A 22,524-nucleotide genomic window follows, 5' to 3' on the forward strand; every position below is an offset into this window, starting at 1 on the left:
CTTGTGGCTACATTTAGCCTTAGCTATGCAAACATCTTATCAAAATAAAATATGAGCCGGGTAAGCACATTGTTGCCTCTCCTAGCTCTCTGCACATCTGGAGTAGGAATCATCTGGCAAAACAAACATGACTGATATGGAAAGAGCGCTCATCTGCTCTTTGGAAAGTGCAGGTTATTGAGGTTATCTTGCAACCCAGCTGACAGTGATTTCTTGTTTTTGACAAAAACACTCAATTATTTTCTAAAGATCCACCATCCAAGGAGAACCCTTATGAAGATATAGAGCTGGAGCGAAGTTGTTTGGGAAGCAAATGTGTTTCACCTGCCTCCTCATCTCCTATCCCTGACACACCAACTAAGGTATCACCAGCACATCACAATTAAAATAGAGTAAACTGAATCAGTTCTGCAGCAAACTCTATTATGTGTCTGTCTGTCGCCACCAGCTTTCCTCCAAGCCTCCTGGTTTCTTTAGGCAAAATTCAGAGCGACGAAGCTTCAAAGTCCCAGAGCTACGCAAGACCAACAGAGACACTGGCATCTCCTCCCCTTCCCGTATCAGCCCCCCCTCAACACCCAGCAGCCCTGACGACACCCCATGTCTCTCTGGAGATCCCTACAATCGCAGACGTAGGAAAATCCCAAAGGTATGGAAGTCTTAAGGACTCTTGCAGAGCTCACGCTCTGTGATTTATGGCCAAACATAATAATTTGGGAGGTTTGGAGCTGGTCCACTTATGCTGCCAACAGGAGATGAGTGATGCAGAGGAACATTTTTTGAGCGATATTTCCTCTGAGAAGTGTGCTCAGTGAGGATATATTGAAATGTTTTTTTTGTTTGATGTCTGGTAAAAAAATTTTTAGATTCAAGAGTTAAAGATAGCCATTTCTTTTCCTTTAACTGCTACAGATGGTGCTGAAAATCAATGGTATCTTCGAGGCACGTCGAGGCAAGAAACGCATGAAGAGAGTATCTCAGTCTACCGAGTCCAGCTCAGGGAGAGGTGAGGCTTCAAATACTGTAAACCAGCAAGTTTCACCTCATGTACCTCTTTGGCCTGTGGAAAATCATGTCATGTCCACTTCTGTAAATCATCAGTACATCAAGAAGATTTTGCGTTTGTTGACTGATGTTTCTTTATGTTATAACGGGGCCTAAAACACACAACTTCTCTTTCCTAACATTGGAGGACAATTTCACTAATATTGCACTTTTCTCAACTGTCCTAGTGCCCTGATAAATCAATCCATGAATTATTTGACAGTATATCAAAACTTTCATGCAAATCTGCAAAGATAATCTTGTTAAACCATGAGGGGAACAGTGTTGCCCAACCACAGTCACAGGTAATATCGAAAAGACGTTACCATGCAATCCTAAAGTTAACCTAAAGACAAAATGACTCATATAACAAGAGAATGGTAGGTTAGCTCAGGCCTGCAAACCAAATTAAAAGAGAGGTTTGTTAAATGCAACAAAGACTCAAATCTTAAATTTGTTTGAACCTTTATTTAACATGCACAATCACAAAGGAAATTATTTTCAGCATCTTTCTTGAACTGCTCCATTGTACTAAGGAAATGGAAACAAATCTGGAACCCTTACAGCCTTATACACCCTTAAAGTTATATGGGAAAACATAAACCATATGTGTCCTCTGGTAAAATGATTATTTTGAAAAAAAAAATTTAAAAAAAGGAAATATTCTAACAACTTAATCCTAAATCTGCAAAGATTTTCTGCTAATCTTTTTGTCAAGTTCATCATCAAAACACTAGCTCTCTTCTGAACTCTCCACTGTGGACACTTTTTGTTGTGCTAAGCAAATTCCATGTGTTCCCTTAGTTTCCTATGATTTTTGTCTGTGTTTGCTACACTCTTCTTTCTTCTTCACGTCGTCTTCTTTTTTAATTCAGTGACCGATGAGAACAGTGAGTCAGAAAGTGACACAGAGGAGAAACTGAAAGGTAAGAACACCAGACAAGGGCACACACAGCAGCTAAATAGCATGTCTACTCCTACCTGCATATAATAGCTCTTATATCTAGAAGCTGGAAGTGAGCACAACCACATGATTTCTATAACTTATCTTTCTGTCAGACATCTAATATGTATACTGAAGCTTCACACTGATTTATTACACTATGTACATGTGTGAGGATGCCATGGATGTAAATTTAGATGAAATGTCCATCTGTGCCCCTCAGCTCATAGCCAGCGGCTTGTGTCGGTCCAGTCCATGCTGAGGCAGACGGGACGGTATCGGACCTTGGAGAGGGACTTGATGGAATTACAGGAGAGAAAACTCTTTGAGTATTTTATAGTTGTTGCACTTCACAAGACTAAGGCTGGAGTTCCATATCTGCCTGAAGTCACACAGCAGTTTCCTTTAAAGGTAAACGAGGACTGACATTTTCTGTGTTCACCATTCAGTGTTATGTGTGAAGTCTAGACTTTTCTTTATCTTTTCGTGGTCGTTTGCTCTGGATCCTACTTAACCAAATTAAATTTCTGTTTTAAATAATTTTAAAGAAATTTTAAGCTTTATTTAGTTATTTTGTGACTCATTCTCATTTCCTCATTTGCCTCTTTGGATCTATTTCAGTGCCATTGTAGCCTTATGGCATACTTATCTTACAGCTGATGTTTCGTGAAACAAAATGGTCTAAGACTTCATCAGTGTATCAGTGTAATATATTCAATATTTTCTCTCTTTGTTACCCAGCTTGAGAGGAGTTTTAAGTTCATGCGAGAGACTGAGGACCAGCTCAAAGTTATCCCTCAGTTCTGTTTCCCTGACGCCAAAGACTGGGCGCCTGTCGACAACTTCCCCAGGTCAGTCCGAAAGTTGCCACGGTAAATTAGAACATCAAGGAATAAAACAAAGCAGGGACAATGGAATTTTCCAATTGGATGGTAAAGGCTCTGCTGTTTTTGTGGCTAATAACCACCTGGCAGTGAAAAAGCTGAAGGCCCCTAAAGAAATGACCTAATGACTTGTCAAGATGACTGCTCTTTCATTAGTTGAAAGGCACAGAAAACATCAAATTCAATCATGGAGAAAGGGTGGAATTAACACAAAGCACCTGGTTTGTTATTACAAAATCACCTCTTTTTGTTTGCTGTTTAAACCTGGCTGTTACCCAATACCTTCTCTCAACATCTGCATTGTTCCAAGAAGTAATGATGTGTGACTTAATGGTGACGGTTAATGATTACCTGGAAAAAACTGTTTGATGAGTGAGAGATCACCAAACGTACATCTGCAGACTTTTTGCCATGTCATGAAAGTCATTACCAGTCAATACATACCTGTCAGGAAGAGCTTAAGAGGTGCTCTGGGGTCACTTCGGTACAAGCCATTCCAGAGGGTGTCCTCTGTCAAGTGCAAAGTCAGGGTTTGTTTGCAAAAATTCAGTCTAGCTTGATTTTTGAAGATTTACATTGTGTTTTCTCAGTTATATGTTTTCTCTCTTTTTTACATCCCCAGTGAGACATTCTCATTTGTTCTGACTGGTGAGGACGGAAGCAGGCGGTTTGGCTACTGTCGACGTCTATTGGTATGCTTTAAAAATGCCTTTTTCCTCGGTCACCAGCTTTTTCTCTTTCAGTTTTGATTAAGCTGATCCTCCATTATGAATTAGTCCATCCTATGTCCAGTGCTCCTTTTAACCAATCTTCATCTTTCTGGCTGTTTACAGCCCAGCGGTAAAGGCCGAAGGCTCCCGGAGGTCTATTGCATCGTTAGCCGCCTGGGGTGCTTTGACCTCTTCTCTAAGGTAGGTGTAGTGACTTAAGAAAAGACACAAACGCACAAACTATACTCAGATGCATGACTTATATCCATTCGCTTTACATTACTTGGGACTGCATGTCACACAAAGAATTACATATAACCTAACCCCTGGAAAAAAAGTACCACCCTTGGTGCTCACACAGCCCCACCCACCCTCTGCCCCATCCACTTTCCCACAGAGCCTTGCAGTCCTGGCTCAAATCCTGCAACACATATGAAATGCAGCTGATGTGGTTGCTACTGTGGCAGAGGCTCCCTGTAATGAACCTTAGATTTATCTACATATTAACTTTGTAGATGTCTGTGGAGCAAACATAAGCCATTGCTAAAGTTGGATTTGTATAGATACACAAGTGGTCATCGAGGAGTTTTCTGAATGTGTTTCAGCTGCACAAATGTTTAATGGTATACAGATGTGTACAGTATTCTTGTAAAGGAGAACACATAACTGATTCAGGCTGCTACCCTTTATCTGTACTGACTTTGTACTGTGTTTGGTTGTTCATGTTTCATTGAGGCCAAAATAGATAAAACTGGGATAATGTTGAGTGTGTCTGACGAAAGAAAAAGGAGATGTGAGATTACCTCATCCTTGATTGGTTTACGATTGCAGATGCATCCAACATCTTTTCAACTGTTCGTTTTTTTAGAAAGTGGGGATTTTTGTCTTCCGTCGTGGGATTTTTACTGGGTTAACCTCACTCCTAGTCAGTGCAGATGGTCGCCTTAAATTAATCTGGTTCCTTTAAATGTTTTTCACATGTTAAAAGGGAGTTTTAGCCCAAGGCGGTGTTGCTACTTTTACTCATGCACTTATTCAACCACTAAATATGCATGGACACGACCATTTTTATGCCGGTGCGTTTGCTGCTTTCAGGATCTTTTACTTAGAAACTTGGGAATCAGATTTATGATTAACTAAGAAATCCTGGACCTAAACAAGGCCAGGAGACTTGGATCTGATCTGCATTTATTAAAAAGCTGATTGTTAAATGCTGATCTTTATTCAATTTGTCAAATTCTAAATTTTCTGTCTCACCTAATGTAACAGCAATAGTCTCACATGTGCTTGGTTGCATTCAATCCATCTTTCTTGCCAAGTAAGTTGCTAAATTACCTCCAGGTTTTTGGTTACTACTCTTGCTGATTGAAACATCATGGCTAATCCACTCATTATTTAAGCTTAATAGTAAACTTGCTGCCATAGTAACAGATAACAAATGGGACATGTTCCTAATCGTCTATAAGACACCCAAACCGAGGAGGTGCCACTAGATTTGACCACTTTTTAAACAAGTTCTCTTTTTTTATACAGCTTTTTTAATTCAGCGCTGCATCTGTCATCGCTCAGCTCGTCGTGGCCCTTGTGGTTTTTTCACCTTATTTAAACTGCAACAATGTTGCAAGTTTCAATGGACCTGCAAAGCAAAGACAACATGTTAAACGCTGTCTGACCACAGCCAGATCATCTCATATCCTCTCAGATATTACACATAATGTTAAACAGAGCTGGAACCTTCTGTAATAAAACATGACTCAACCCATATCCGAGTCACCCTATAAAACCTGGATCTGAACCCATACCGCTCATGCTTCAGGTTTTGGGAACGGAAGCCTTGGTGTCCATATTAAAACCTCTAATTCTCAGTTTTGGGAAGAAAAACCAAACAGTACCAACAGTATACATGCATGCCAGTGCTGTTATTTAATTCAGAGTGTGCTCCTTTGGCTTTTCCAGATCCTGGATGAAGTGGAAAAGAGGAGAGCCATTTCTCCTGCTCTAGTGCAGCCTTTTATGAGAGGCATTATGGAGGCTCCCTTCCCTGCTCCAGGGAGGACCATCACTGTCAAAAACTTCCTACCTGGCTCTGGGACAGAGGTGAACTGATGGTGGTGTTACTTTGGATTTACACCATCATTTCCTTACCCAATTCTTGGAGACCAAATATATATGCTTTTTTAGAATTATGCATGTAATCACATTAGTGTCGCTAGGTGTATTCATCTATTATTTTTGCTGTTCTTTAGTTGTCCCTCTGTCTTCTTTTGTAACCACAGGTGATTGAACTGTGTCGACCATCAGATTCTCGTCTGGAACACGTGGACTTTGAATGTCTCTTCTCTTCTTTGAATCTCCGTCTCCTGCTTCGAGTTTTTGCCTCTCTGCTACTGGAGCGCAGGGTCATCTTCACTGCTGACAAACTCAGGTTGGTTCCAGCAAAATACTGCTATAGAGCGTGGTGCTTAGCTCGATTTCCATCCCAAAGATCGTGCTGACTGAACATGGACAAGTTTAAAGGAAGAGACCTCAAAATGACAAGTAGAGGAAAAGTAGATCCCAACCAAGTGTGAGGGGAAGGAATGTTGTTGTGTTTTACAGTCGCTTAGGGAGCAATCAGTTCTCCTCTGGAAAATGGTCATGGATGCCAGATAGACTGCTTTAAAGCATAACTCCAGAGCTACCACGTGTGCACAATAATGTCACAACATTTACAATATTTACTCAGAACTTTAACCCACTTCCCACCTTATAGATAAATAAATTCATATAAATGTTTACATATGAATGAATAAAACTAAAAAATGAATAAATAACACGTTTTTTTAACTGCTGTGGTACAACAGGATCGACAGAAACAGTTTTTCTAACCTGATCTACTTCAGTAAGGACCTGAGATTTAATGCTATGCTAGTCAGTTAACTCTTGTGTCATTCCCATTTTTTCACCCTTATCATGTCATGTTAAAACATGTTAAAACACAGCATCAAAAGTTTTTCTTGCAAAAAGCAGAGTCAGTACTCGTCCTGTTCTATTCAGTGGAAATTTGGCATTGTCAATATATTTTTTTAATGAATTTGCTGTGCATCGACACACATATGGTTGTTATTGAGTCAACAGTATACATAAGTGTGTCTGTTGCCCCTGCAAAGTTTTCATCATGCTCCCATTTCCCATCATTTCTCTGTGTGTGACAGTGGGTTTGTTGAAGAAAACAAATGAACTTTTAATGTTGTTTTTCTGATATGTTTTTTTTTTTTTTGGAAGTTTTTGGACATTGGCACCATCCTGTGGTGGAAAATAGACTTGTATTTTAGAGGGATTTCCTCTGTGGAGTAGGATTTTTGCATCATATTCAGAGATATCTGTGGTGGCTTTTTTCAATTTCAATTTTAATTAAGTTTATTATCACCTCTTGAAGCACACATTTAACTCATTGTAAAGGCAGCAAGCTGTTGTATGGTGCAGTAAAAATAACCACATTAAGACCATTGCGAAATCATAAGTAATGCCCAGTGCATTAGTGGGCTCTAATAGTGACATTAAATGTGACGTGTTGTACAGTAGCATGTTGGATTGTGCCCTCATGTTATAATATAGGTCAAGTGATGCTTGTCTAGTTGTTATAAAACTGTATTTTGTATTATTTTGAGTATTTTAGGAAAACATCATCTATGCTCCTTTAAATACAAAAGTTAAAAGCTCAACAAGTATTTCTTGTTATCACCGTATCCATCACTGTACAGATGATGGATATTTATTTTATTAGTAATGAGTAATATTATGTAGACACTTTTTGGAGGGTTATTTTTGCCTTCTTCATTAATGCCTTCTCCGTTTGTCTTTCCACAGCACATTGTCTCAGTGTTGTCATGCAGTAGTGGCTCTACTGTATCCCTTCACCTGGCAGCACACATACATCCCCGTGCTGCCGCCATCCATGTTGGACATAGTCTGCACTCCAACTCCCTTTATAGTGGGCCTCCTTTCCAGCTCTCTACCTCGACTCAAAGAGCTGCCCATAGAAGAAGTAAGACAAGACGTTTTCATGTGTTTAGTGATTTACTGCCCGTGGGTGCCCTTAAACTCTGGGCATTTCCTTCGCTGAACAATAGCTCCAGGAAATTACATCACTCTCCTTTTGCTTAGGTTCTGGTGGTTGACCTCGGCAACAGCCGCTTCCTGCGTCAGGTAGTAACTATAGAGACTAAAAGAGAGCACTGTTGAAATCTGTCTATGGTCACCATACACATGTGGCAATTGCAGTAGATGTCATGAGTATAATAATGTGTAATTATTAGCTACATGCTGGCTGTATTTACATTTTTTTCTCTTCACAGCTGGATGACGAGGACTCTATTCTTCCTCACAAGTTGCAGGCAGCTCTGGAGCATGTGCTGGACAAGAGGAGGGAGCTGGCCAGCGAGAAAGGAGATCTGTCCAATGGTGATTCTGCACACTCACTATTTCTTATATTTTGGTGGATTTTCACAATGCATCTGCTGTTCTATAAGAATGACTAAATATATCAAGGAAAGATGATTCCCACCTCTGTTCAAGAATCAGATTTTGAGAACTTTTCAACAAGAATCTCGGCGAGCTACAGTCTCAAATGTCATTGTTTTGTTTAAATTATTGTTTTTGCTGAGGTTGAAGTGGTACAATTTAGACTTTCATTGATACATTTAGTCGTTTATTGATGACAGCTTTATTGGGAAATATGTTTACTCTCCAGGGCTTAAACAAGTGACTGGATAGCATCTGTACAGTCCAATACTTGATGTTTTACAGGATTTGTAAGCTTTTAATCTAGTGTATATGTGTTAAAGAAGCATTAAAGTGGGATTAAACTCAGAACAGAAACATAATGTTTGAAATATGTCACGACAAAAATAAAAGCTTTGGCAGTATCACAAACCTCCTTGTTAGATTTGGTGTCAAAGACAAGAAACCTGACTAAATCCATCTAGAGATCTTAGGTTAGGACCCTTACACTGAGTTCAAGTTACACTTGATTTGATTTGTTATTTTCATCTATTTAAATGAAAATAAAATGTAATCTTTATGTACAATATGTGTAATATTTTAGTTAATCTGCTGAGAATGATCTAGAATTCATAGTGAGTGGGTGTTGATTTTCCTACAAACTGAGCACAAAATGATTTGACTATTAAAACCTTTGTAGTATAATAACAGATTTATTAGTACTGGTCAACCCTTGGAAAAAACTGAAACCATTGTTCATTCTGTTTGCATAGATGATTAAATAGAATATCCTTCACCTCTTTCCTTTATGGGACGTTTCTCCTGTGCGTCCCTCCAGACTCCAGCTCTCTCAGCACGGTGGTCTCAGAGGCTTTTGTGCGATTCTTCGTGGAGATGGTGGGTCATTACTCGCTCTTCATGGGTGGAGCAGAGCGGGAGGATGAGTCTCTCTCCTCCCCCACCCTGCCGAGCCCTTCTTCTTCTTCTTCATCCCCCTCATCCTTCCAGCGGGAGGCCTTTCGCAAAGCGGTCACCTCCAAGAGCTTGAGAAGGTTTCTGGAGGTGTTCATGGAGACTCAGATGTTTACAGGCTTCATCCAGGAGAGGGAGCTGCGCAGGCAGGGCCTCAGAGGTTTGATCACTGTTCTAATACAACTAAAGTAGTCTCTCTGCGGTTGTTGCTCATTTTAATATCCTGCCGATTTTAAATTCTAATCTTGGTTCAGTCATGTATAGCATGACAGTGCATGCATATCTATTCTGCATTTGTTAAAAGTTGAGTTCAGGGATGTCTTTTAAAAATATCTGACTTTAAATGTTTGACAGAATATTTTGTGTCCAGGTCTCTTTGAAGTGAGAGCACAAGAGTATCTGGACTCACTTCCTGGGAGTGAGCAAAGAGGCGTCAACAAGTTCCTCAAGGGCCTAGGTGAGATTCATCGTACAGCGTAAGACGGTCAGCCCATCTGAATCAAATTGAAATTAAAGTTATCTCAATGTGTTTTTTGTTTTTTTTCAGGAAGCAAGATGAAATTCCTTTCCAAGAAATGAGACCTGCAGTTAAGCAGCGAACAGAAAAAGGAGAATAAAGGAGATGCATTCCCTAGACCTGGAGAATGTGTAGATGGAGACTGAGATGTCTTAAGTCAGAACAAGATCCATTGAAATGAACTGGATTCATAGCTGGTGAACAGGAGTGAATCTGGGGAACATTAGGGTTTATCTCTCAGCTTTATTAGCCAGTCATTCCGTTAGTGTTGTGAAGACCAACATGATAAAGCAGAATCTAGTGTTACAATATACAGTAAATGTTTTACAGATAACTCTCTGTCCCTACAGTGTATCACTGTATAGCACATCACAGTGTAAATGTTTTAGCAACAGTGTTCTCGGTCACTAACGTCACTTGTAAATCTGTGAGGAGGAATACCACTGAAGATCCGGTGTTGTATAAAACTTTCCTTTACATTCCAAGTATTTTCTATAGAATACAATAGTACAACTTCTTTGTCATCAGGAGGCTTTTAAGTTAATTTATATTACTTTATAGTCAAAGTTAATCTCTCTTTTTTTTTTTATTTCCTCCAAATGAGAGCAAAGGAATCTCTTGTAGTGGCTAATACACTTTATTTAACAGAGTTTAGTCCAGACAGTTTGTAGACCACTTTGGGTTCCTGAGTGTATGTGCCACTGTTTTAAATAAATGTACTTTTATTGAAAAAGAATGGGCAACAAGGCCGGGGAATGAGAAGGAAGTCAATGTGAATATTTTTCTCACTTGGGTTTAAAGGAGGATGTGGAGCTAGAACTGAAGAGTGATGTGTATGTTAGAGCCATCAGTATCATTATGTTCTACAAAAACAACTAGGGTTGGCTTAAACTTGATTGAAAATGCAATGAGACTTCATCAATAAAATGATTTTTGATTAGAATAAAAAAAAAATCTCCTTTTTTTTAATCAGAAAATATTATTGTAATATGGTTTGGTATATATACATCGTGTTTGAGGTCAAGTCAGGTGAACAATGTGGATTAACCTAAACTTAAAAACGCGTGACTCACAAAATTAAGCAATAACACTTGTTGCAAGAGCAGCTAATTACTAGAAGAGAAATTGTTGCAATACAAATACAATGATTAAAAATAAACTGTTAGTCAACATAGAGGGTTGGTGTTGCCTGTCAATCAACACTTTGCAATATTCAGATTTTCCACTAGGGGGCTCTGCAGCCCAGTTCATGCTACTCCACACTTGTTGCTTTGTAGGGTCCAAAGTGCAGAATCGCATCTCAGACAATTATGCCTCCAGGCCTTAATATGACTTGTGCAATATACCCAAGTCCAACAATACTATCGCCTTTGTCTTCCCATGTGAGTATAAAAGAAAATGCTGGGCGTAACCGTGCAGTTTCAGGTGGCGCTCACGGAAATATACCAATAATCATTTAGAAAAACTTTGATTTCACCTGTTAAACAGTGACGATAACTTTACCTTTGGCAGCATAAATGAACTCTATGGGGAGGAGTGCGAGTGAATTCAAACTTAATAGAATTTAATAGCATTTAATGTGCTATGAAGTGAAGTTTAAGAACACACCCACCCACCCCCGAACACACAATCGGTGGATTTAAAAAAAATGAATCAAATATGGACACATTTCAACAAATCCTTTGGCACAATAAGGGCTTTTAATTAAAAATACAAGTAGACCTTGAATCCAGAACGTTAAACGTTTTCTGACTTGGATAAGTGTTCGCCCTTTAAAAAAAAAAACTTAAATAAACTATAGCCTGCGTAAAAAATGAACTTTTTATCCGAACACAATTGGCTGTTACTCATTATAAGTTACATACAATCCTGTAATAATGTGTCACCATTCTCTTAACGTCACAGACGGTTCCATCTGGATTTGTATTATCATTAGGCACTCTTGATGCGATTTCCTTTGCACCCCCACTTTCCTACGCTTTGCTTCCTTTCCTATCCAGAGCCCTCCCCCTCCTCCCCCTCTTCTTTTCGTCATTACGCTTTGACCGGTCAGACCTCCCTCCCCTCCTTCCCTCCCTTGGTCTTTTTCTCTGGCTTTTTCCAGGCTTCATGTCATACCACGGCTAATTCCTGAAATTCCTGCCCTCCTCTCGCTTCAAACAAGCGGCTTCGGGAAGGAGACGAGGCAGCAGAAAACAAACAAAGAGGGGGAAAACAAAAAGAAAAAGAGAAAAACCTCACAGTCACTTTTGTATTTTTTATTATTATTATTATTATTATTATTATTAGAATTTAATATTGCTCCACCTGTCTGCCTGCCTTCCAAGCCGCATACAGAGTCTCAGCAGGTAAGTTGAGGCAAGTGCTTTCCAAAAGACTCGCGTTCACATTTTAACTGTGTCTTGTGAACTTTCAGTGTGTTGACTAATGAACTTGTGAAGTCAGTATTTCACCGCCGTCTCTCTCTGAATCAATTCTCACTCACTGCCGGAGATAACATTCCTCAAATGTCTCACATTTCTTCGCACGAATTCCTACATTTCTTCTTTTTTCCCCCCCTTTCCTTTCTTTTAATTCCAGCTGTGGAGTGAGCCAGCTCCGACTTCCTGCGTCTGAGCCGGAATCTTTTCTCTGCTTTTTACGGGAATAACGTCACAGCCGTGCGGTCAAACATTAGCGCCCGTCCGGATAAAGTTTTACGCCGGGACCTTTCAAAACCGTCTATTTATTAACTCGCAGGGATTAATTCGCAGGGTTTTTTTTTTCTTTCTTTCTCTCCCCCTCCTTCTCTTCAACAAGTGTGAGTAGGCGCTGCGTATTGGAGTGATGGTCTGACTGCGGCTGCTGCCTTCGCGTCTCTCGGTTTGTGACGCGGTTGAACTGCTGTTTAAAGTTCATTAAAAGGTGTGATTTGAAGAGGCAGCGTGTCATTAGTGGAAGAAGACCCTTAAGTAAGAGTCAAAGTGGAGTGAAATACCTAAAGCGATATTTGGAAGTAAAGTGCTCAATGCGTATGCAGAGAATTGTAAATAATGTACAAGCATTAGGCTACAGGTGCGTTAGGCTTGGTCTGCACCCCAAAACAGTCAACATAACTGTAGCATTAAAAGTTATTCCTTATCTAAAGCGGCCCTGTCCTTAACATCAAATTGATTTATTCTGAATACAATCTTAGAAGTGATTTTTTTAGCATCCATGCTCTAAGGCGTAAAGCATGTTGTTTCATAACTGACTCAAGTGTGTACAATGATCACATGATTTGCTTTCTAACTCTTAATCTGCATTGTGGCTCAGGGCGCTAATCAGTAGGAGAAGGTAAATTCTTATTTTACATCCCTGCTTTGTGTTTGTAGTCATGGTCGTAACAGTAATAAGTGCACTGGCAGTTTTTTGGGAAATATACGGTATTAAAAAACAGTTCCATGATGATACTCTGCTGTTTATTTCCACACATTTGGTTCCTAAATATCTTCTTAACGGCAATATTATTAGGCATTACCATGCAGGTTTAATATGTTCCATTCAAAATTATGGTCGGTTTCTTACATATGATCCTTGCTCTGGATGTCAAATTTTTCAGTAGACGACTTATGGCTTTAGGATTTAGGACACAGATTTAACTGTGATATAAACAGAGAAAAAAAATCTGCCAAACTAATCTTTAACTTTGCTTGCTTCCATGTTTTATTCCTTTTTTTTTTTTTTTTTTGACAAACTACTTACTCTAGATTCTGAGCGCGGGGAGGTAGGGAAAGAGGCCATTCCCATAACTGCTGAAAAGCAGTCGAAAAAGAACAACCGCGCTTAATGGACACTTAGAAAGACAATCAGATGAAGTGACAAACTATCCACAGGGCCTCGCATCTGTATTCAGCACAGCGTGAGCTGAAGCGAAATCACTTGCACTGAGCAGGGGACGGAGAGTTTGTGTGTGAGACAGCAGACTTTGACGTCTAACTGCTCTGCTGCACAGCACAGAATTGTTAGTCATAATAATATAACATGTGTTCTGTGATGAGGTCTTTCGCAATTAGTTTTGGAAATGCGGTGGTTTGAGAATATCGTGATCGTTGCCACATAAGTGCTGTAATGGTCTTCGCAGGGTTGTTTGAATACAGCTGGGTTAAAACATTTTTTCTCTGTTTAATTAAATTTACAGCCTCTTAGTGACATCATCTTTGCTTCATGCCTGTTCTCTACAGTTTCTGTTTAGGAAGCCTAAAAGGTAAAGCAGAAATATTTTATGTTCTTGTATTCATTTCTAATACTTTGATGTTATTCTTAACAAGAGTTTAGGTTATTATCATATTATTTGTTGGCTTATAGTATAATAGTGGCACACAAATGGAAAGACACTATGGAGTCATCATTCACTATTAATTGTATGACAATTAATCATCCATCAAACTGAATTATTCTGTTGTTTTTTTTTAAAATGTCCCTGTTATTGCTTGTGCTGGTTTATCTCAACCCTCCTGTCCGTTGACTTAACTGATAAGAGTAGTTATAAATTCAACCATCGTGCATCAGCAACATTAGCTCAATAAACATCATGTATAGAAATAAAACACAGAGAACGGCCATTATTTCTTAAGTAGGATCCCGGGCTCCGCACTCTTACTGGAAATGCTAACAATGGACCTGACGCGTGTGTGGCAGCTCTATGGGGTTAGGAATCTTCCCAAGCTGGATTAGAAAGTTAACCACGAGCATAACCTTTCAACAAGCGGTGCGCCAGAGTGGTGCGGTTAAGCCGCTCCGTGGAGCGTCCCAAAGAAACGTCTGAGAGCAAAGAAAAACAAAGCAACTTTCAGGGTAGAGCTGCAACTAAAGACGACTCGAATTATCACTTCATAGTGATAGTTGTGTCACTAAATGGGTGAGAAAATGCTTCTCGTTTCTTCACAAAGCCAAAGGTCAGGCGACATTTAACAGACAACCAAGGCCAACAGATCCACAAATATGAAGCTGAATCCATAAAGTTATGTTGGTTTTTCTTTGAAAAAAGTCTGAAAAATGACTGTGTTACCCTTCTTAGGATTACGTAAGTACTGTATGTCAGTGTGTTATAGTGTTTGTTGAGAGTGTATTTTTGAGCGGGCTTCAAGACAACTAACAGAAGCCTATTGTATGGCGTCCTGTTGGGCAGCTGAGGAGAGTGTGCTTTCCAGAGAAGTAACAGGTGGAATGGAGCAGGGTGACAGTGAATGGAGGCGAGGGGTGGGGGTTAAAAACACACCTGTCAGAGCTTCCTCTGAAGTGTGTGACAGCCAGAGGAGTTTTTTTTTTTTTTTCCAGGCCTTGAGCCTTTTGTTTTCAAGGCTCTGAGCTCGCTGTTGCCTCAGACAGATGAAATATATTGTAACTGGTAGATTGTGTTGTTCGGGCATCGCAGTGGCGTTCGTGTGCGTGGGTGGATGTGGCGAGGCCTGGAGGTGGATGTGTTTGTGTGGGTGAATGAGTGGAAATGAGTGTGCTGAAGGTGTGTGAGTAAGAAGGGGGGAAAAAAATAGTGTTTTGTCCTGTTTGGGAGTGTTTGTGTGTATGTGCGGAGGAGTTCCTTTTTTTTTTTTTTTGTTTTTTGTTTTGCTGTGCTCATCCCACATAGCGATCATTCCTCCCGCGCTCGCACGAGAAAAGTGAATAACGCCTCAGATATGAGCCTTGTAGAACAAAGACTTGGCGCGCCTCCCTCCTCTCCTTTTCTGCACAGCACTCGCAGCTCTGTGCAGTGTGTGGTGGTTTTGTCCACCGATTATAGCCAGTCTGATGGTTTATCTGGGACTGATCTCATGGACCCTCTGTTCTCTTTTCCTCCAACTCTTTGGAGTTGTGGGTTTTGTGTGAAATATGGATGACTCAGTGGAAGGAAAAGTCCAGAATTACTGTATAGCATTACATACAGACACATTTACACCTGGTAGCCGTTTGGTTCAGCAGCAATGCAACAGTTTCTTCTTGCTACTCAAGAGCTTAACACATTTGATGTGATTAGCAATGCTGGTTTATTTTCATTATTTAAAAGTCCAGCCTTTCTAGTTTCTAATTACTATGCACCTGTATGTGTTAGAGCCAGTATGCTGCTGCAGCTGGAAACTACAGTTAACAGCAGGCTGTCAGACTGAACCAAAACAGTCAAGTCTCAGGGTTTTTAAAGCAGAGAGCTGAAATGCGTAGAGCTGAAGGGAACTGCCGTTATCGGGTGATAATTCTCTGTCACTGTATCTGACGAATAATCAATAGAATAAACAGCAGGATAACAGATATGGGGCAAAAATCTTTGGCTGCTACCCTGTAGTCATGCTGCAGTTGTTTGTTGTGCTTTTTTTCCCACTTTGTGAATGCATTTTAGAAGGTTTTTGTCTCTGCATTGTTTTGTGAACATAAATCTCCATCATTTAAAATGTAAAATTCGAATACCTGTGTGTGTGTGTGTGTTTGTGTGTGAAGCTGGGAGGCTCCTGCCGATTCAGCCCAGTGGGACTCAGCGCCAGAGAACACGTGCTCTCAACAAAAACCCGACAAAACAAACTGGTTGGTCACCACGGGCTCTCACAGCGACTTTGTTGCCATTGCATAGCCTGATCCCACACTGCTGTCTTATTTTCAAAATATTTCCTGGCAATACATCCCCTGCCCGATTAGTGGATATTTTAACCACTTTAAACATGTGCTCACACAGACCCGTTACCAGACACTCACACATGGCAAAGGTGTAGTTTTTCTGGAGATCTTTAACAACACAGACACATACTTTATCCACACAAACATGTGTCTGTAGTTTTGCTTTGGGGCGAAATTCCAACATCAGCATGCTTCCAGCTGACAATCCCAATATTCTGATGTTCAGCAGGTGGGATGCAGATAAGGGATCGCATTCATTCACAAATTTGAAATGAAGAAATTAAATGAATATATATATATTTCTCGCCCAGGAACCATGAATGTGTCTATTTCCAAGACAGACATTAAGTACATGCTGAGAGATATCAGTCAGCGCTCAAGTGGTGGATTGACACTGCTTGCTGACAGACTTGCGATGTTGCCCATGTAAAGGATCTCCTTCAGACAAAGATGAACAAAGGCTAAACTACCTGTAGCCTCCTCTGGTGACTTTTCCTCTGCGTGTGCTTGTCAGAGGAAAGGCTTGTGTGTATGTTTCGTTTAGCCATGCATACAGTATGAACCTGCAAAGAAAGTTTTTCTACATCTTCTCATCATCAACTTTTTTTTTTTCCTTGATAATTTGTAGCTACCGGTATTAATGTGTTTGTCTTATTTGGTCTGTGTGTGTGCAGTTGTGATGAGGGGTTGTGGGGTTACTCGTTGGGGTTATGTAGCCCCTTGACCGCAGCACCAGCTGGGGGATTATCCCGTTGAGCAAATCCAGAGAACAGGGGCCACGCTGGGTTGTTTGAGGGACTGAGTTGGAGGGGTGAGCGATGAAGGGGATGTTGGTGGGAGAGTAGGTGGAGGGGGGTTGTTTTAAGTCAAGGCTTAGTTTAATTAACCTCCTGGACGCTTCCAGTGAGGCACAGAGCTACACACTAATGGTTTATGGCTGCCACAAATCTCAAAGTGACCCGCAGTCACCCTGAGTTGGCGTTTGCAATTGTTTTAAAATCATTTGTACAAACAATGGAAACGTCATATTTGTGTCATGGTCATTTTGATTTCAGAGAGCTGTGCTTTGTTTTGATTTTAGGAAAGCCAATATAGCTCATTGTTGAGTAGCTGATCGGCTTGTGATGAGGATTAGGGGCTACTGGAATGCGCAGCAGAAATGCTTACATAAGATTTGTAACTTGTTGGAGTTGTTGTGTGTGTGGGATTTCAGGCAGAAAAGTTAAGTTAGATAAGGATGAAAGAAAACTAACAACATTTTTTTTGTTTTATTTGTTTAGAAAAAATAGATATAATGTGCATAAAATACATGAAACTGGGCATAATGGCAGTCTGTTTCAATGAATAGTCACAGCTAGGCTGAATAATTTTTATTTTTTATTTGTTTGTTCATCTATTTATTTATCTATTCTTTGGAGAAGTTCTTTAAATAGAAGGAATCAGTTAACCTGTTTACAAGTTGTATATGAATGGTGTCACACTTGGAGTGTATTGTCAGTCCATATTATTCAAACATTTTAGATGTTTTCCATTTGGATGTCACAATGGGTAAAAGCATCTGATAAATTACTAATGTAAATATAATTATAAGGTAAATCTACTGGATGTTTTTCTTTTTTGTTTAATGAAAAACTTTAAGCGAACATTAAACCATGAATATATCTAAAAGTTGAACATGACTCCACACACCAGTCTTTGGATCATAGTAGCCACATTTCTATCACTGATCTCGATCCACATTTTGAAACGTCAGTGGAAATGATAAAAATGAAAAACTGAAAATAAAATTTTCACTAATGAATAAAATTGTGTGTACACTTTTGTCTGTTTGCGAAGAAGACGTCATAGACATTAAGAGGAATGGGAACAGCTGTGTGAATAATGTCTGACCAGGCAAAGATTGAGATGACGTGACTCACCAGCTGTTTCTGATCTAAGCTGACCAACAATTGATTCATGCGACTGACCAGCGTCTTCCTAGATATGATATAAGATCCCTGATATTCCCAGATACAAAGGTTATTCCTCAAGTACAGCACTCTCCACTTTCCTCTTGTGGATGTCCACCGCAGATGTTGATTTTATTCCTCCTGTTTGGACAAATGCTTCTTCTAATGACTTACAAACACTCAGAGTTTAGCTTATACCACTACCCTCTGACAACACTATGCAGCCTATGTTATTGACTTCAGACGAGTCTATGGAAATGTTTCTGATTTATTTATTTATTTTTGCGAATTTTCAAAAGACTGCTTCAGATTTGTTTTGTTAGGGAATGGAAACCTGACAATTTATCGGTTGCTGTCAAGAGTGAGTGTAGAACCCTGAGAAAATACCCATAAGATAGCGATCTAAAGGTAGCCCCACTCTAAATTACACACATATTTATGTGTATTTTACTCTAAATCGGTTCATGATTTACAAAACAAACTGTTTTTAAGAAGATTTGTAAATACTGACTGAGACCATGAACTCTTCAGGAAAAGATTTACAGATATAATCAGAAATCTTCAGAGGAGTCGCCCTCTGCTGACAACTACGTCTCATATCCACGTAGATCTTGGCATGTCTATCAAAAGTCTATTAATTTCTTTGATAGTTGTTGTTATCTCTGATAGGTGAGCAAAACTCTGCCTTTTCCCTGTCGGGAAATTGCCTCGAGTACGATGAGATATTTTAATGTTTGTGCTTGCTGTCAGAGAGGAACCACTTTAGCAGGTTTAGCATGCAACAAAGTACTAGCTTTACAGTAAAAGTGAACTATGTGTTCTGATCACATTCAAGTGAAATCCTCCCAGCGGTCTTTATCCAAGATTGTTATTTTGAATAATAGGAGGCTGCGTAGCATATGGAGTGCATCCATCTTTTCTTTTCACCAAAAAGGACTGCCAGTGTTTTGTTTTAAACCCTTTAAACTAAATCTAACACGATCTAACTTAACTTACCACTTATCACATTCAAAATAACAAATATACACATGTCTCATGTCTATAAAGACTTGCCCCTAAGTGTGTGTTTGCCCTGCCTGCTGTACAGTCAATATTTCTTGTTGCTCTGTTAGTGTTTGTTTGTGTTGTGATGAGTTCATTTTGTCCGTGCACATCGCTATGTTTACATCTGTATATGTATGAATGTAGAATGGCCGGCAGGCGAGGTGCTTTTTCAGGAAGCACTGTGGAACATCGGGGCTCAAAGGAAGTGCGAGTGGTGGTGGTGGGGACTGCCTAGATTCTTACTCACTGTCTGCGACACATCGACTTGTTCACCAGATCGCTGCAGTCACGCTCATGTTTGGGATTAGAAGTGACCTTATGGTCGCTGTTTTCCTCTTTCTTAGCTCAAATAGACGTGCTGTTGTCTGGGTTTCACTGTGGCAGGAAAACAGTCCATGACAAAGAAAAATTCTGTCTGTATTGACTCATGAGTCTGACGATTCTTTCATCACTGCGTCCTATCATTGTGTCCTTTTTGCCTAAGTTTTTCCTCCTGGTATTTGTTGATAGGAAGAGGTGGAGCACACTGCTGTCTCATTCTCTCCCCCCAGATGTTGAAGCACTGCGCGCATATTCTAAACAAACCAGTGCAGAGAAAACAGGATGCAAATCTGTTGCGAGTCAAACGTCTCCTGTAACCCCTCCCTGTGGACCTCACCACTGTTCAGACAGTTTTGTCTCTCATAATGGAATGTCCTTTTAATTACTCCTCTGGTTATTGCAGTGCTCTCCCACCAAAAACAAAGCCTCAACACATTAACTAGAATTTCAGCTGAGGGTTTAATCACACAGTTAAAGAAAACAATCAATAAGTAAAACCTCATAGCCTTAATGTCCTTGTGTGATCATTGTTGATATATGTGTGTCTGAGGTTGGTAATCCAACTTTAATGTGTCCTCTCATTTGTCAAACTCAGGCCTCTCCAGTGCACCCACCCCTTCTCCAACACTAGGTGCCTCTTTATTTGTCTGTGTCTGTGTTGGCACTAACATTCTTGATGAACTTAGGAGCTTTTTCCAGGTCAGGGTTAGCAGATGTCAAGCTGATGTGATCATGTGATCATTGTGCAGTTCCTGTAACTGCCTTACTGTAACAACTAGGTATGCTATCCAACTCAGGTGGTCACATGGTTCCATTTACATTTATACTATAAAACTTTCTGAGAGTGAAAAAAGTACATTTTAGATGTTAAGTAATATGCAGTCAACAAAATGTTGGTCGCTTTAGCTTACAAGATACAATTTAAGACCAACTTAGATTCTAATTTCTTTCTCTTTCTCTGTCCTGCTACATCCAGACTCATCATCAGCATTTTCATCGCAGCTCTGGTTTTAATACACGCTGGTGTACTCCCTGCAGAAGCTACCCTCTCATTCCACTGCCATTTGCCGCAAAACCGTCCTTCCTTCGCTCTGTGGTCCCCTTTGTGTAACCCCACCACGTCTGCGGAGTGGGTGCCGGCTCCCTCCCCCAGGGGTGGGAGTGAGGAGCTGGGGGATGGACTTGACAAACCCCTGGAGAACGATGCTGAGGGTGTGTGGAGCCCCGACATCGAGCAGAGCTTCCAGGAGGCCCTGGCCATCTACCCACCCTGTGGCCGCAGGAAGATCATCCTCTCTGATGAGGGCAAGATGTACGGTACGCCCATCTTTATTGTCATACTACCTGTGTGCCTTTTTCCTTTTAAGGGATGTGATAAAGTTGGCATGCACACCATGTTTAGGGATAAGTCTTAGTTTTCAAGTCAGGAGGTGATCATCTCAAATCTCTCTCAGTAACCTGTCAATTTAAAAAAAAAAATCAGCTAAGCTCAAAATTTTATTTTTAAAAACCCCCAAAAAACTCCCTTTTGGGGTAACATGAGCAGTAAGAGTAAATCCTAAAGAATTTATTAACCCAGAAGTTGATTGAAAGTTTCAGTAGTTTTTAGCCTGCTTCAGAGATACAAAGAGCTGGACAGTCGTGCTGTGATTCTGAAACAGCATGTTTAACTTTCAGTCCTAAAGGTTTAAATCACAACACTTCACTCCACCCGATCTATTGAGCTGGAGGGAAGTTACATTTGGCAGACTAGAACAGAAGATGGATGATGCTCAATGCTACATGTGGTTGAAAAGACCCTGAGGAAAACATTTAGCTGACTCAGAGATTACCAAGCCACACCTGGTCATTTTAAATGCTATAAAGATTTGAAATAGTATTTTTGCATATTTACCATTTTCAAGATGTGAGATGTTTTGAGCAAACCGTTCACTGAACAGTTCAACACTTGAAGAGATTTTTTTCCAATGTTGAAGGTAGGCAAATGAACTCTGCTTAACAACTATCAAACAATGAGAACAAAGAAATTTCCACACGTCGGTTATCTCTCACTCTTTTGCTACAAGGGTGTTGAGGGCTGTATCCCTTGAAACTCTGCGTTTGGCCAATCTTTGTGCAATAGCACGTCCTTTAACAATCCAAAGCTTTTATATGTGTTCTCCTCAAAATATTTAATCAACATTGAATCAGTCACCAAGAGAGCTCCTCTTAATGATTTAAGCGTTCCACGTTCTTGTGGCTAGAAATGTGGAGGCTCAAAATCCTTCTGATTAGAATGTACCAATGTGAGTAAAAGGAAACCTAACGTCATCCTTGAGCAGGCTCCTATGCAGAGTAAATGAGTGCGTGCAGCTGCATGCACAGAGCCACCGGACTGTTTCATCTGCTGTGAACGTTTTCACAGCTCTCTTCTCCAGTGGGTTCATATGAAGCATCTTTGCACGGCAAGATGTTTGACCTCGTACCCGCTCTGTGATCTAGTTGTTGAGAAATTAATGTGTCTTAATGTCTGTTATTTTAATCTAAAACACATCATTCAGTCGTTTGTATGCTTTTTCCGAATAGAATCTTTTTTTTTCTTCATTCCTGCAGCCACATAAAACACACAGACATATGTCCACACGACTGCCAACATGATGCACTTCATCCTCACGTAAACTTTTAATAATCCAGTATAAGTGTTATGACGTACGCGCACAAATCTGATTTTGACTAAATCTGTGCTCATTGGCTACATGAGCTAAAAAGACTGATTAAGCTGTTCGAGAAGAAATCTAAATTGTGAAAGCATTTATCTGCTATATTCAAAGCCGTGAAAAGATGTAACAGGCTATGAGCATATCAACTATGAACCGCAAGAACTTAATATGCCCTGGACAGTAAGTTTCACATGGTCTCATCTATACACACATGTTCATCTCCGCTTCTTGTGTTCATGGCTCACACCGCTCTTGTTTCCTGTGCAGCTGTTGGCTCCACTAGGTTCCACAAAACACAGGCTGTGAGGGTACGACATGAAAAAAGGCGCATTAAC

The 22,524-nt window shown here is 40.1% G+C and overlaps 2 protein-coding genes across 7 annotated transcripts in view; both read left to right on the plus strand.

The window, feature by feature from the left end:
- LOC140307377 (DENN domain-containing protein 2A) overlaps positions 1-10,499 on the plus strand; it is a 31,785-nt gene extending 21,286 nt beyond the window's left edge. For both annotated transcript variants that reach the window (XM_072386234.1, XM_072386235.1), the window contains exons 5-20: positions 250-362; positions 449-649; positions 913-1,006; positions 1,920-1,970; positions 2,211-2,398; positions 2,729-2,838; positions 3,494-3,563; positions 3,705-3,782; positions 5,538-5,678; positions 5,858-6,006; positions 7,431-7,608; positions 7,728-7,769; positions 7,919-8,024; positions 8,902-9,195; positions 9,406-9,492; positions 9,583-10,499. In XM_072386234.1, the coding sequence (XP_072242335.1) occupies positions 250-362; positions 449-649; positions 913-1,006; positions 1,920-1,970; positions 2,211-2,398; positions 2,729-2,838; positions 3,494-3,563; positions 3,705-3,782; positions 5,538-5,678; positions 5,858-6,006; positions 7,431-7,608; positions 7,728-7,769; positions 7,919-8,024; positions 8,902-9,195; positions 9,406-9,492; positions 9,583-9,614 (1,934 nt within the window). In that variant the 3' untranslated portion in view covers positions 9,615-10,499. The remainder of the gene's footprint in view (positions 1-249; positions 363-448; positions 650-912; positions 1,007-1,919; positions 1,971-2,210; positions 2,399-2,728; positions 2,839-3,493; positions 3,564-3,704; positions 3,783-5,537; positions 5,679-5,857; positions 6,007-7,430; positions 7,609-7,727; positions 7,770-7,918; positions 8,025-8,901; positions 9,196-9,405; positions 9,493-9,582) is intronic.
- A 10,213-nt stretch (positions 10,500-20,712) lies between these two features.
- Positions 20,713-22,524, plus strand: part of LOC140307378 (transcriptional enhancer factor TEF-3-like) — a 31,604-nt gene continuing 29,792 nt past the window's right edge. For 4 of the 5 annotated variants that reach the window (XM_072386236.1, XM_072386238.1, XM_072386237.1 and 1 more), the window contains exon 1: positions 20,724-20,807. In XM_072386236.1, coding sequence (XP_072242337.1) covers positions 20,801-20,807 — 7 coding nt within the window. In that variant the 5' untranslated portion in view covers positions 20,724-20,800. Of the gene's footprint in view, positions 20,808-22,524 lie in introns of all 5 variants that reach the window. The other variant, XM_072386240.1, reaches the window with a different exon arrangement.

The sequence above is a fragment of the Leuresthes tenuis genome, unplaced genomic scaffold (genome assembly GCF_036924035.1).
Source record: "Leuresthes tenuis unplaced genomic scaffold, fLeuTen1.0.hap1 SCAF_5, whole genome shotgun sequence".
Taxonomy (NCBI): domain Eukaryota; kingdom Metazoa; phylum Chordata; class Actinopteri; order Atheriniformes; family Atherinopsidae; genus Leuresthes; species Leuresthes tenuis.